General features: G+C 33.5%; 1 protein-coding gene across 7 annotated transcripts in view; it reads right to left on the bottom strand.

Annotated features, from left to right (window-relative positions):
- The window catches only part of RALGAPA1 (Ral GTPase activating protein catalytic subunit alpha 1), a 256,935-nt gene that overhangs the window by 152,400 nt on the left and 89,062 nt on the right, over positions 1–15,473 (bottom strand). For 5 of the 7 annotated variants that reach the window (XM_024551309.4, XM_071221931.1, XM_024551306.2 and 2 more), the window contains exons 15-17: positions 13,685–13,922; positions 12,490–12,651; positions 4,342–4,482 (exon numbers count right to left, since the gene is read on the bottom strand). In XM_024551309.4, coding sequence (XP_024407077.2) covers positions 4,342–4,482; positions 12,490–12,651; positions 13,685–13,922 — 541 coding nt within the window. The remainder of the gene's footprint in view (positions 1–4,341; positions 4,483–12,489; positions 12,652–13,684; positions 13,923–15,473) is intronic. The other 2 variants (XM_024551308.3, XM_024551311.3) reach the window with 1 other exon arrangement.

Here is a 15,473-nt window from a genome sequence, read left to right as displayed (position 1 = left end):
GTGGGTTCGATTCCAGGTCAGGGCACATACCCAGGTTGCGGGTTCCATCCTGGGTACAAGAAGGCAACCAAAAGATTTCTCTCTCACATGGATGTTTCTCTCCCTTTCACAGCAATGAAAAAACGTCCTTGGGTGAGGATCAATAATTTAAAAAATCTGTTCACACAACTCTTCTTATCTCTCCCCCTTCCCTCTCCCAAACCCCTCCTGCTCAAGGCTTTAATTTGCCTCCAAGAACCATAGGGGCAATTAAAAAATCCAATAATTCAGATTTCTTCTGTGTAAGCTTATGTTAGAATAGTTCTGTCCAATTTCATAAAACTAATATTTAAAATTATGGTTAGTTCAATGCCTTCCAAATTTGTTCCCTCTGAAACCTTAGTATAATACAGGGGTGTCAAACTCATTTTCCCTGGGGGGCCACATCAGCCTTGCAGTTGCCTTCAAAGGGCTGAAATAATTTTAGGACTGTATAAATGTAACAGGGTTGAAATTACATTTGGCCCTTTGAAGGTAACCGCAAGGCTGATGTGGCCCCTGGTGAAAATGAGTTTGACACCCCTGGTGTAAGAGGATGTAAATATGTGTACCTGGAAAAGTTCTGTATGATTAAATAAGTTTGAGGAATATTGAATTAAACATTTTTTAACGGGATTTTTGAGGGCCTTTAATATATTGATGTACAATATGAATCTTTAACTCTTTATATATCTATTAACATCTGCTAGAAAGTGTTCTCAATTTACACATCAGCTTCAAAAATGCTGAATTCCTCTACAAGTCAGTTCTCAATAAAGGAGTGTTTTGCTGCTACTTTTTGTTCCTTCCCTCTTTTAAGTACTAAGAGAAAAATAATCTTTACTCAAAATAAAGTTTAACATGCTTTTATACTTTATATAAACATACGCACAGAAAACGAGATAATTGTTTTTCAAGTTATCAATAAAAAACATTGGATTGGAGAACAAACGTTGGTTTGTTTTTTCCTATAATTTTCCATGTAATCAGTATTTCCTAAAATTAACATTATTTTCATAATCAGATATAAAGTTTATTTTGATTAGTGACTGGTATTTCACTATTATTTAAATCTTTAAATCTATCACAGAAGGCATTTTACCCCAAATTGGTTCAAACTGGGGAAGTAAAATAAAGCTGCCATTTAGAAAATTCCTTTCGTTCTTCATAAAAATACCTCCCTCCATCAAATCATAAAAAGGTGGTCTTTCTGCAAGAATTCTGAAGCAGGAACTTATCCTGGTTAAGGAATTACTTTAGAACATTTTAAAGGGAACAACCTCACCTTTATCCGAGCATTTTAATAATATTTTAGCACTTGTTGTGCACATTTGGCAAAATATTACAGAAGTTGCAGACAATAAATTTTGTAAAGCCCATAAGACTCTGAGAAAAATAAATATTCCTGATGGTTTTAAGACAGTAGAATATTTAATCCAAACAAACATTTAAGAATTAGTAGTCAAACCTCACTTTAATTTTAAACATGTTAAAAATGGTTTGCATTAAATGCTGTATATATTAATAAAAAGCTTGAAGCAAAAAAAAAAAGATATCTCAGAGACATTTAAAACAAATTGGGAATTTCTTTTAGCTATATCTAATTTATTATAAGAACAGAAACACTGTTTTGTTTGCCAATTTAGGTAACTAAATTGTAATCTGATACAAGCAACCAAACCAGTCCTAGTTTTATAGGAAGATATGGTGCCTCTGTGGAGCACTGAAGAGACAAAGTAACCTAATCCTTTCTTTATAGTTAAGCATCACATGTAACAAAAACTTTTTTTTCATATTAAAATTCATGTTATTTCACTTATATATTTTCCAATCTTACTACTTTTTGCACTAATAGCTTAAATTATTCAGGTAGCCTAATTTTACTGGTGTAAAATATATTCATCCATCATCATACTTATTGAACATCTAGGTTTAGATCTGAGGTCAAATTTTCTATTTGATCACTGTCATTAATAAAACTGCACAAATACCAATTTCATCATAAAATTCATTAATAATTCATTATTTCCAATTAATTATATTTTGGGTTCAAAAACAATACTGAACACCTCTCAAAAATATCACAAAGAATATGCTAACGTAACCCTCCTAATCAAGGTATTCTTAACTAGAAAACACAAATATATTACATCACACGATAACTGACAATTTTCTCATTAAAAAAAAAGCCAATACAAGAGGGGACCCCAAAAACCCAATTTATTTATAAAAAATTGTGTATTCATTCTTACAGGTTTAAACTTCAGTCACCTTCAAAGTACTCTCCATTTGATGCAATACACCTAGAGACATTTTCCCACTGCTCAAAGCAGTTTTTGAACTCATCAATTTGATGCCTTGTAGTGCTTCTGCTGTTTTTTTTTGTTTCACCTCTCCCACGTTGGCAAAACATTTCCCTTTGAGGACTTTTTTTCATGCAGGAAAACAAAAAAAAAGTCACTCAAGGTGGTATCAGGTGAATAGGGAGGGTGGGGCATAGGAGTCATGCTGTTTTTGGTCCAAAACTGCTGAACACTCAGCACGGTGTGGGCAGGTGCGCTCACAAATCACCCATCATGAAATGGGCAAACGCATTGAAAGGGTCTTCAAAAAACATTCACTGAAGCTGAACGCAGGCTCTCACACCACCACCAGCTGGTGCACTGATACAGATGGGTTCCTAGAACACTAACCTAAGCAGGGAAGCCTGTGCTACAAGGGGCCCACCCTTCAGAAGATAATTCCATTTTTGGGGGTCCCCCCTCGTACTAAGTTTTTTTCATTTACAGTATTTTCAAAGAATACCAAACACAAGAGTGTGTTTGCATGTATTAAACTCTTGGTTTGAGAGAAATCTCTGATATTAATGGGATTGGGGATGGTGAAAGGGACTTCACCTGAAATAACATACTAGTAAAAGTGCACCTTCCCTCACAGAAGCCTGTACAGTCCATTAGGAACTGAAAGGTAGATAGGACGTTTCAAAAACACACACACACAAAAATCAGCAACTTCACCATATGCGGCAATGTACTCCTAAGAAGCAAGAGAGGAAAGTACCCAAGAATGTAAAAGTAACTTTTTTTGAGTTAGCTCATTTGCATAGTTAACTACATTCAAGGCGAGTTTGCTTCTGTCTAAAAGACAAGATACTATAAGATTTTATTCATGTAATTTTTAAAAATTAATTTATTGTGATAAAAATTAAAGTGTATTGTGTAGGGGGTACTGACTGAAAGTGTCACTAAGAGTTTTGCGGGCAATGAAAGCTTTCTATATTTTGTTTGTGGTGATGGTTAATAAAGGTGTGCATAATTCTCATTAAATTAAACCCAGGATCTACACATTTTATTATATGTTAGTTAAACATTATTAAATAGACCATTCCAGCATGCGGGATCAATAACCTCAGGCAAAACTGAAAGGCCGAGCAGGTTTCGAGGCTCCTTAGAAACTGAGGCTTCACTGAAGGCTTTCTTTGTTTGGTTTAAAAATGAGTGAGTTTGGGCGGGGGGCAGGGCAGGGGAGAGTAATGGGGGGAAATGGAGACAACTGTAATGGAACAACAATTAAAAAAAAAAGTGAGTTCTTGCCCTGACTGGTGTGGCTCAGTTGGTTGGAGTGTTTTCCCATAAACGGAAAGGTTGTGGGTTCGATTCCTGTCCAGGTGCATAAGAGAGGCAACAAATCGATGCTTCTCTCTATCCCTTCCTGTCTCTCTATAAGGAACGAAAAAAATGTCCTCGGGTGAGGATAAAAAAGATGAGTTCTTAGAATTTTACATACTAAACCTATTTACATATTATAACCTAATATAAATACAATGATTTATAATAAAATGACTTTATATTACATACTTTTCTTGATTACTAACCCCCCTTGCTGAGTTCCATTACTGTAGATGATGGAGAAAGCATTATTCAAGATTTACCATATTGTTTGTTAGTGAAAACAATGGGAAACTAAAAGTCAAGGCCCTGACTCTTATCTTCCAAGTTATCTTTTGTGAAACATCTATAACGACATATGTACATCTTTTAACCATCTGAGAAGAAAAAAATCAAGCATAAACAGAAATTGGCCATTTACAACCAAAAATATTGGACATTGGCACAGCACTAAACTTAGCACTTCCAGAATGAACTGTAAAGATAGCATTAGAGTTCAAATAACTCAAATGTTGATTTCTCAACCACTTTCCCAATTTCCCACACCTCCCCCAAAGAAATTAACTTTGAAGAGTTTATTTGATTAAGCACAATTTGAAAGCAGAGGATTAAAAAGTGAAAAAGGTGGTGCAGAAATTAGCAGAGGTGGCACTACCTGAAAGCTCATCAGAAAGGGGAGTGAGAACAATATCAGGCAAGAAGGGTTTGGAAGTATGGATCAGAACAGGAGCACTTTTAGCACTGCGTATATAGGCCGATGGCAGAGCACATTCACCAATGGATCGGCTTCTCATGGCTTTAAAAAAAGGAAAAGAAAGAAGTGGGGAAGGGAAAAAGAAGAGTGACTATAATGAAAGGCTTGTGTCACAGAAAAAGCAGCAACAGAGACAACTAAAAGATACAAAGGAAGGAAATTTTAAATTAAAATATTTCAGCACGGCAAATACTGGCAAGCTGTAAAAAAAAGAAATCACAGAATATATATTTCAAATGTACATATTTTGGTGTAAAGCAGGAAAATACTTTCTATTATTAGCAGTTACATGGTACAGCATTAAAAAACAGCATACATTTTAATAAACCCTATGTTCTTAAAACCAAGGGGTGAAAAGTTCACTGAATAGAAAGAGTGAAAAACCTAAATATTATTAGTTCAAAGAAAATTGTGATACCGTATCTGGGCATTTCTCTGAGCCATCAGAGGCAATTCTGAGCCATTCTTCTTAATGAAGCTGAGTTCCAAGAAAATAATTCCTACTCTTATCCTCTTCCTTAATAAACTGTCAAGGTCACTCTTAGGTCTTTTTAAGAAAACCTTATATAATTCCTAATCTAAAGGATTGAATCTTATAGTTAGTATTTGTTCCTGGTGGGAGAAGAATACTTAATCAAATCAGTATCTCTTATGTATATTAAAGTCAATGTAATTTTTAAAATATAAACAGAAATACCTACAGAAAATAGAATTTGAAATCAGCATGAAGAGCTGATTAACTGAGAAAATTAAACAAGTTGGTGCTTACTCAAAATCTTAAGCATATTATGTAAAAATTGAGAAGATTAAGTTTTTAAAAGGTAAAAACTGAATTACTTTTTAAAAAAAGATTTTATTTATTTATTTTTAGAGAGAGGAGAAGCGGGGGGAGAAAGAGAGGGAGAGAAACATCAACCAATGTGTGGTTGCCTCTTGCATCACCCCCACCAGGGACCCAGCCTGCAACCCAGGCATGCGTCCTGACTGGGAATTGAACCAGTGACCCTTTGGTTCGCAGACCAGCACTCAATCCACTGAGCCACGCAAGCCAGGGCTGGATTACTTTTTTAAAATTGCATTTGGAGATGTATTTGGTAATGTCTTAAAAGAAGAGTCAACATTCACAAAATTAAAGACAAATTTTAATACACTTAGACCTAGTTAATAATCAAGTTTATACTTCCCAAACATTTTTTAACTTAATTATTAGTTTAGGAATTCTTAAATAGTTATGTGTATTGCTGTGTATGACTAGGGGACTTAAAAAAACAATATTGCTGACATACAGTGTAATAGGCATTGGGAAAAAATATTTAAAGGTTAACATCAATTTAAAATCTTGGGTTTTACTTATTATAAGAAATACCTGGGCCCTGGCCAGGTAGCTCAGTTGATTAGAGGTTGCCGTGATAGGCCAAGGTTGTGGATTTGATCTCCAGTTAGGGCACATACAAGAAGCAACCAATGAAGGCATAAGTATATAAGTGCAACAACAAACTGATGTCTCTCTCTCCCTAAAATCAATAAATAAAATTTAAAAAAACCAAAACACTTGCTCCCTAATGCCTAAATTTCTTGGCTTGCCACACAAGACCTTTGCACCTTTGCTGCAACAACCACTGAAACTTCATCTCCAACTGTTCTCCCATTTTGCTGCCACACAGAATTTTATGCTGTTCCCTTAAAATTTCATGCTCTTTTGCAACAGCATGGCTTCGTGAGTTCATAATATACTTGGTCTTCTTTTCCCCTTCATACTCAAAACGTCATCTCATCTGTGTCTTTTCTCACTCCCCCACATAATAAAATTACTATTAGCAGTACAGGAATGAACAAAACAAGTAATTCCCGCTTTTACAAAGCTTGCAATCTATTTTTAGTAGATTATATGTTTTCTATGCCAGCCTCCCAGCTTTTCAAATGCAAAAACTACATCCTCTTATCTTTATGTCCCTGGTGCTCTGCACGTAAGAGCTTAGTAAATCTTTACTGAAGTAATATCTGTATTTGAGCAGCCCAGCATAATCATTTCAAAAACAAAACTTTCAGTTGTGAGCATACAGAGAAAACCATAAAAAATATTAACCAAAAACGAAAGGTATGTCAAAAGTTTGTAATAGAAAACGATAATTACAGATTTTTCAAAAATCTTTATTTATGTTGGAAAAATAAAGAATTCCTTAACAGTAGTTTTTAGATACATTTATGTGGAGCAAAACAGGGAAGACTGGAATATATTCAGACAATAGCAACAACCTGTCTTCAGTGTATGGCTTACTATGTGATGTATAAAAAACAAGTGTATTTTAAAATTGAACACATATGCAAAATGTTAGAATCTGGCCCTACACATATTTTCCTGTTTGCTTGTTTTTGTGAAAGTGACCGACAATTTTATAATCCAATTTGAAATAAAAGTTGTTGATTTTGAGATAATCACTCAGTAAAGCCATTACGGCAAAGATACACATAGGCAACTACAGTTACAATCAGATGTAATTTTTAGAAATATTTCTCTTAAAACAAAATTGAATTCAATTTTCAGTTCCACAGTGAATTATGTACAAGTCTTCTTTGATTACTTTCCCTTGGGTTAGGTAATTCCTTGAACATAATCCCATCTGTTCCTTCTTTTTTACCACCAACTTGAAGAGACTGGGTATTTACCTTGAAATTTCTTCCATAATCGTAGTGGTGTAAGTTAGTGTTACGATGTGGAACGAATTCTTTAAAAACCGACCCCTCCCTTTGTTACCACAGGTCTTTATGAATACCTGGAAATCCGTCAAGAGCATCACAGCTGGGCAACCCCCACTATAGAAAATTAGAACGAATTAACTACTGAAAGTTTTTGAGACGTCGTAATCTAAAGCCCAGGTCAAAGAATCTCTGTTAAGACACTAACATTTCTACTGCTACATACATTCCCAAGTCACAGGCCCAGTGATCTTAAATCTGCAGTATGACTTACACAGATGAAAGGGCAGTATTGAACATATAAAACATCAAAAAGCAAAACAAAATGTCAAACCTACAATCATGCCAATTTTTGAAGGATTATCTTCCCTTCACCCTTCTCAAAAGAAAAAACCAAACATAAAGAAGAAAAATAGGTGTACTCCACATAAACTCATTTTGGACCCACACTGTATCAAAACTATAACCTTTACTCCAGAGTCCCCATGTAGCACAAGAAATTCATGGACAGCAGATGTGACAGTTCATTACAAGCACACAAACATATAAAATAAAGAGGAGGAAGGCAACTCTGGTCTGTTCTCACTTCCAAAATGTTACACGTATTTCTCCTTAATTTATAATTAAGTAAAATTAAGAACATGCATACATGTGTGTCCACTGGCAGAAATACACCTGTAAGTCCTCAGATTTAGGCCCGATATTAAAATACATATAAACTATGAGGAAAATCTGAAAACAGAAGCAGTGATATATTTGTTCCAAATGTTGAATACCAGATTCCAAATCATAATTGCAGACATATTACATTGTTTCTCCTAAATATATTCTGTAAGTCCTAAATTTACTTACTGTATCTCCTTTAATATTTGTTGGGATGGCAAAACCTTAAATATGCTGTCTAAATTTTTTTAATTACACTTTAAACTCAATATTAATAACAGAAAGTTTCTTACTAAGGTAATCCTGAGTAATCTAAGAGTTAAAGGATTATGCAATGTTCGGTAATTTTTAAATGAAGACAAGTTGCCTTTAATTGAAAGATAAATTCTTTTAGCCAAATCCCAATCTGAAAACTCCAGAAAGCAACTAGTAAGTCTGAATATAACAAAATCACTATTCTGTAAATCTCACCAGACTATACTCTTGTCCTCATGAATGACAAGGTCATTCAAGGCTTACATTAAACTTGTACAACAAAGTTGTTCAAAGTTAAATTAGACTTTGTAAGTTACATATTTAATAATTTATCACTCTATTAGGTACTTCAGTCATGGGAAAAAATATAGTTTTAATGAGAGGAATTAGTTTTGTTATTAAAAGGACTACTGCATGAAAGTGAAATATAAATTAAAGTCAGAAATATTATCAATGTGATTTATTCCTCCCAGTTATAAAATTAAGAAAATTTTATAAAATTAAGAAAATTTTATAAAATTAAGAAAATTTTATAAAATTAAGAAATAGAGAATGACATACTTTTAAAAAATAAAATTTTCAAAGGTAAATCTGTGATTATTTCAAATGTCTAAATTACCAGTACTTTCTGTTCCTAATGAATATATCATAATATTTTATAAACTGATAATACACTTTAATTTTTTTAAAGCCATGTTAGGTTTACAGAAAAATTGAGTGGCAAGTACAAAGGAGTTTTACTACATACCCTTATCTCCACGCCCCTTAATACCACTTTCCCTAAATATTAACATCTTAAATTAACCAGTATGGTACATTTATTACAACTGCTGAGCCAATACTGATACAGTGTTATTAATAAAAGTCTATTGTTTATACTAGAGGTCACTCTTTAGTACATGGGATGTGTTGTACATCCCATGGGTTTTTGAAAAATGTATAATGACATGTATACACCACTACAGTATCATACAGGATACTTTCACTGCTCTAAAAACCCTCTGTGCTCCCCATCTATTTATCCCTCCTCCTTGCCCTACTCCCCACCCTCCTACCACACCTCCCCATCCCTGGCAACCAGTGATCTTTTTACAGTCTTCTTAGTTTTCCCTCTTGCAGAATGTCATAAAGTTGAAATCATACGTAGCCATTTCAGATTGGCTTCCTTCACTTGGCAATATGCATCTAGGGCTCCTGCCTATTTTTTCATGATGTTCATTTCTTCATATTGCTAAATAACGTTCCGTGTGTGGATGTACCACAGTTTGTTAATCTACTCACCTATGAAGGACATCTTGGTGCTTCCAAGTTTTGGCAATTATGAATAAAGTTGCTACAAATATTTGTGTGCAGGTAATTGTGTAGATAAAGAATATGTTTAATTAAAAAAAAAAAACTACCAAACTGTCTTCCAAAGTGGCCGTATCATTTTGCATTCCTACTATCATTGAAGAGTTTCTGTTGTTCCACAACCTTATCAGCATTTGCTATTGTCAGTGTTTTGGATTTAAGCCATTCTAATAGGCGTGTAGTGGTATTTCACTGTTTTAAGGGCAATTGAATTTTAAATTCTATAGATTAAACATACAGATATATCTGCATAACTGTGCAAAGTATGTCTGTACAAAGTATAGAAGTAAACATAACTGTATTCTGTACTATTTTTAATAGCACAAAATTAGAAATTAACTAATATCCATCTTTAGGATACAAGTTAAATTATGATACTTCCATGTAATGAAATCCGATGTAAGAAGTTCAGAACAGTTTCTGACATGCAATAATCTTTAAAATACATCATCATAGACTGACTTCACGTCCTAGCACTCTTTTCCTTTCTTACTCCAAACTCCAGCCACTCTGGCCTCCCTTCTCTTCTCCAAAACCCAAGCACACTCTGCTCCAGGGCTTTTATACTTTTTCTTCTGCCTGGAACACTCTTCCTCTAGATACCTGCTCTCACTTTATTCAGGTCTCTGGTCTTAAATCATATGACTAGATAGGCCTTCACTGACTTTCCTATCTAAAGCAGTCTCATTTCCCCATCCTAAACTCTCCTGCCCCTTTCCCTGCTTCACTTTTCTTCAGAACACTAACTACTTCTTGACACGTTTACTGGTTTATCTATTTAATATATGTCTCCCCTGAACACTGTAATTGTCAGCTTCAGTGGAATTAATTGCTTTGTTCCTACCTATAGTTCCAATGCTTGGAACAGTGCGTCCATAGTGAGTACTTAAAAAAAAAATTGTTTGAATGTCTAAAAAGCCATGGTTCACAACAGTGCATATTATGCTCTATGCATAGCTGCATGTCTAAAGGATCTCTAGAAGCATGCTCAAGAAACTGAGAAGAGGGGTCGTCTCTAATGAGGTGAATAGGGAGGGTGGGGAGTAGTGCTGAGGGAAAGACTTACTAGAATGTATACACTTTAACATAGCTTGAGTATTTAAGTTCATTAAGAACACAAAATATTAATTTTTAAAAATTTAAAAAATATGTGTCCAAATATGTATTTAAAAATTTAACTTGCTGCTGCTTCTGGTGTTTTCTACCTTGAGAAGGTAGGTACTTTTATTAACAAAATTTTTAATGCTTTAACTTTTTATTTGATAGGTTTGCTCAATGGACAAGCCAGACAAAATTGTTTTAACATAGGTACCAGAGTCAGCTATGATTTAACGATGAATATTTTACACATTTATATAGCACGCATTTAAAAAATTATAAATATACCAACATATTAACAATGACTACTTACTAGACAGTGGAAGATTCTTTATGTTTAAACTTTACTTTCCATACTAAGCATGAATTACTTCTATAGAAAATATATAAGGAACTTTAAAGAGATTCAAGTTTTAATTAAGTAAAACAAAGTAAAATTTTAAACTTGAACAATTCCAGCCCTGACCGGTATGGCTCTGTTGGTTGGGCGTCGTCCCACAAAGTGCAAGGTCGCAGGTTTGATTCTGGTCAGGGTGCATGCCTGGGTTGAGGGTTTGGTCCCATGTTGGGGCGTGGAGGAGAGGCAACCGATCAATGTTTCTCTCTCACATCAACGTTTCTCCCCCTCTCTTCCTACCTCCCTCCCCCCTCTCTAAAAAATAAAAAGAAAAAAGAACAATTCCTTCCTAACCAACACACAAATATTTTCTCCAAATGTGACAGTAATATAAAGTGAAGAAAGCCATTTCAGATGTAATCATCTAAGAACTTCAAAAAGTTATTCTATACCAAAATTTCTAAATATATTTACTTTAATCCATCAGTATTCTTTTTCATTGTATCATTTCTTTTTCCTTCTGCTTGACATATAGAATCATTATAATTCTATGCTTATTTTATAGGAAGTAGATAGTTGTAGAAATATAATTCTTTTGAAGGATTTAAAATTAACCATGATTTGTAAGTTTTTAAAATCTTTAATTTCCCTATTCTCTTACTAATTTTGTTTCTCTCATTAGAATGTAATTCTTAACAATTCAGAACCCATTGTTTTATAGGTGACATATCCTTACAACAATGGGTTTAAATCACTTTTAAATTAATAATGTTTTTCATTGATTACCATTAAATATAGATATATTCCACAGAATATTCTCCCTCCATAGAATCATAGATTGTGAAGCATGAAGTAACTTCAAGCAATTTTGTTTCAGGCGCTACGCAGATGAAGGAAGTAAAGTGTAGAAAGTTCAGTAAATTGTCGATGGTTATCTAGCTATTTAGTAATGAAGGAGAGTGAAAAAAGGGATTAGGACAAAGCCCTTTTGCTTTTCACTATAGCACTCGTTCTACTACAATTCAGACCAAATTGAAACCTCTGAGAGGAAAAGGAATAAAATGGTAGCTAAGCCCACAGTATGCTGAGTGATTCTACACCCAGAAATTCTTCCCATCACTTTCCTTTGTTGCTACTCCCAAGATTATAGAAAATTCTTCCATGTCTGTTAAAAGCAGCAAGGACCTAGCAATAGACTCCACCTTGGCCTCAACTGTCTGCAAGTAAAAAGCATGTATTCCTTGCTGGAAGTCTGTGAAGCCAATTTAAATATGTAGTTGTAGCACTGAAAATTTTCCATGTTTGTAAGTATATTCACTTAGTAGAAACTATACCAGTTAATGCATGTGTTCTGGAAAATGGATCAGTTCTATGTCAGTTCTGTAAAACAACAGTTTAGAATTATTGATATCTACAATAACATACACTACATAAAAGCAATAATGTAAGATAAATCTTAATACCTTAAAGGAATAACACAGCATGTCATTGGACTCTGAGTACTATTGAAAAAAAGGTTTTGCTATAGAAGTGTTTCATTTAGCAATAAAAATCAACTGATAAGAAAACTGTATTTATATACATTGTTGCTAAGAACTACAAGCAGACTGTCCTGTACAATTTTCACGATTGTTTTAAAGAGTACATACCAACAGTTTTTTGCCGCACTATACTCCTCGCCTTTTCAGTTCCTGGGGAGCCAGTGGTTGTTGCACTTCTCTGTCTCATTGGAGCTTGGCCAGGCTGATCACGACTCCATCCTCTAGAAAATGACTTGTCAACTGAAACTTTCTGAAATTCATGTCCAACTCCTAGAAATGTGTATTTGCAATCTTAGTATACTACCATCTGAGTAATAACCGCTTCGAATTATGTGTGTGGACTATTTTGGATGCTTAAGATTTACTCATAATGTATTATAAAGTAACAAGATAAAATGCTTGGGTACTATAACATTTTGTTAAACTTCATTTATGTAAAAATCATACTCCAAAACAGATGCAGAGTTTTTAAAATACACCACCAACAATAAACTATTATAAATCCTCAGCTCACCACTTGATCTGTAATAGAAATGAAACATTTTCAAGTAAAAAGAATAGGCAACGAGCTAACCAAAAGCCATCCTGTGGTGATAGTTACTAAGTCTCTACCTGCCAATAGCCACTTGGGAAATAAATAACCCAGGAAAAAAATGGGTTGGCCACATACTTACCATCTTGTACTATTGTTAAGTGTGAAATGTGACTCAGATATAATCTCTAGTTAGCAACTAACTATTAAGAGTAAAAAGCACTAACCAAGCATCATAAAAACTTGTATTAATGATATAATCACTATTACTGTCCCTCTATCCACTTTTAACATTAGAAAGATACACAGTCCACATAGAGAATGTTTGCTTATAGTTAAAACTAAGAAAATATTTTCAAAAGAATTTTCAAAAAATTCTTTTTAAACACAGTAACATAAAATCACTATCTAAGTTCTAACAAAAAACTTATGTATGATTAAAGGGAGAGTGTTTTATAAACTTTCATTTTGGTTAATTATTAAAAATAAAACATTTAAGATTCTGAAATACTGATTTAACTTCATCTGGAGATACACAGGCCACTTTGTCTCACATCAAAATTACTATTGATTTTATGGCTCTTCAAAAAAAAAAAAAAATTACAAGGTACCTGCATGCTTTTTGTTGAAAATTTTTAACCTTCAAGGTTAAATGAAGGAGGGAATAATGGAGAGAAAACATGACTTTTAACCTCAGTCCTATCCCTGGCTTGAGCTTCTGAGACCATTTTACTTTAACTTATATGGATCATCTCTGTGAACAATGCTTACCTTTCCCTTTGTGCTTTTTTTGCTTCTGTTCACTCAGCTTATCCAACGGTAAATCACTGAGATCCAAACTATATAAATTTCTAGCTAAAACTTTAGTTAGTGTCTCCATAGTCAGTGACCATTCAGTGGCTAACTCTTCCCAATAGGTCAATGACGACAAGACTGAGAGCAAGTCATCCCAAAGTTCTCGGGAAATGTACACATTCAGATTTGCTTTGATCCAGGCAACTATAAGAGTCTATAAAGACAAATAATCAGAAACAACAATGAAATATGTTCAGAATCAGATATTCAATTAAAAATTACCTAAAAAGAGAGTAACATCCATGACCTTTTCTTGGTACATAGTAATTCATGCAATCATTAGAATCTACTATATATTTCAGTTCAACTATTGCCAAATACCAACACACCAGCAATTAGGATGCCAAAACTGAAAAGAAATCTCCTTAACATTGTAGCTATCCTTCATGTTCTTTTATATTAATGTTAAATAAATGCTTTTTTATAAAGATAGAAAGTTTCCCACACTATTAACCATTGAAATTATTGAATAAATGGTTACTGAACTAAAAAAACCCCTACATTCTCAAATTAAAGATAGAAATCACTAACTATATACTTGAACATTCTAAAAATACAAATTATTAGAGATGTACTTAACTCAGTGAAATGTGTTTTTGAAAAATTATCTATAAACTGAAGGGTAAAATTAAATTTCACTGTAAAAACACCAGAGGAATTAATAGTGTTCTATAGTAAATCCAATCACTGAATGAAAACTTATTTATAAAAGGATAAATATTACAGATGATCCAATACCCCTGTTACTGAAGATATACATGCCTATTGAAGAAATAAGTCACAAAATAGTTTTTCAAAAGCTGAACTCTACAAATTTTATTAAGGACTTCACATAAATTTACAAGTTAAATGTACAGATGAGCAGAGTGTACAGTGTAGAATATTAATAACTAGTGATCCTCCATTCTATCTTTAAATGTTCAGACTACAAAAAAGTTATTCCACATAGCAAGGTAAAGTTTTATCTTCCTATAGCTTCCGCCTTTGGGTTAGTTCTAATATGAGGGAAATTTTAAAAAGAAAAAAAGAAAAAGAGAAAGGAAAAGAGAAAGAAAGAAAGAAAAAGAAAGAAGGAAGAATTCAAGAGGAGTTTAGATAATAAATATAGCTGGTATCAAAGGATTATTCACTAGCAGCAAAGGATTTTAGGTAAGCTAGCATATTTGAATGGTTAAACTTATGGTCAAGAATTAGAGAGCTAGCTCTTGTTCTTGACATTAAGAACTATTTTATCCATGTATCTATATTTAATGTGTCATCTTAAAAAATATTTATGCTTTCTATTTTCCAAAGAATCCACAATACAGTTTTAAAGTCTGTGTCTTATCCTCAGGTTGGAAAACAGTATATAAATTCCTATATAATCAAACTATCACTGATATTTCAAATAAATAAGTGAAGAGAATAAAGTCTTATGATAAGTAAAAATCTTGATCATTTACTACTTTTCACTACTATGGAACAACATAAAAGAACACTTTGGCTTTCTAATAATACCAGAGATTTGGAAACTGATAAAGCTATCAGGCCATTTTTCATGAAGCCCCTCTGTAGCTTTTTGCAATCCTCCAAGTATGCCACACAAAATATCATCAGCCTATTTTAACACATTTTTCTCAGACCTTACATTTCCTCCAGTTTTATAGTAGGTTGTAATTTTGTTTATGCGGCAAATAGCCTATTTAAAAAAGCAACTTTTAATTTA

The sequence above is a fragment of the Desmodus rotundus genome, chromosome 7 (assembly GCF_022682495.2).
Source record: "Desmodus rotundus isolate HL8 chromosome 7, HLdesRot8A.1, whole genome shotgun sequence".
NCBI classification, from domain to species: Eukaryota; Metazoa; Chordata; class Mammalia; order Chiroptera; family Phyllostomidae; genus Desmodus; species Desmodus rotundus.
The sequence above is the reverse complement of the archived record's forward strand: the minus strand, read 5'-3'. Positions and strand labels throughout refer to the sequence as shown.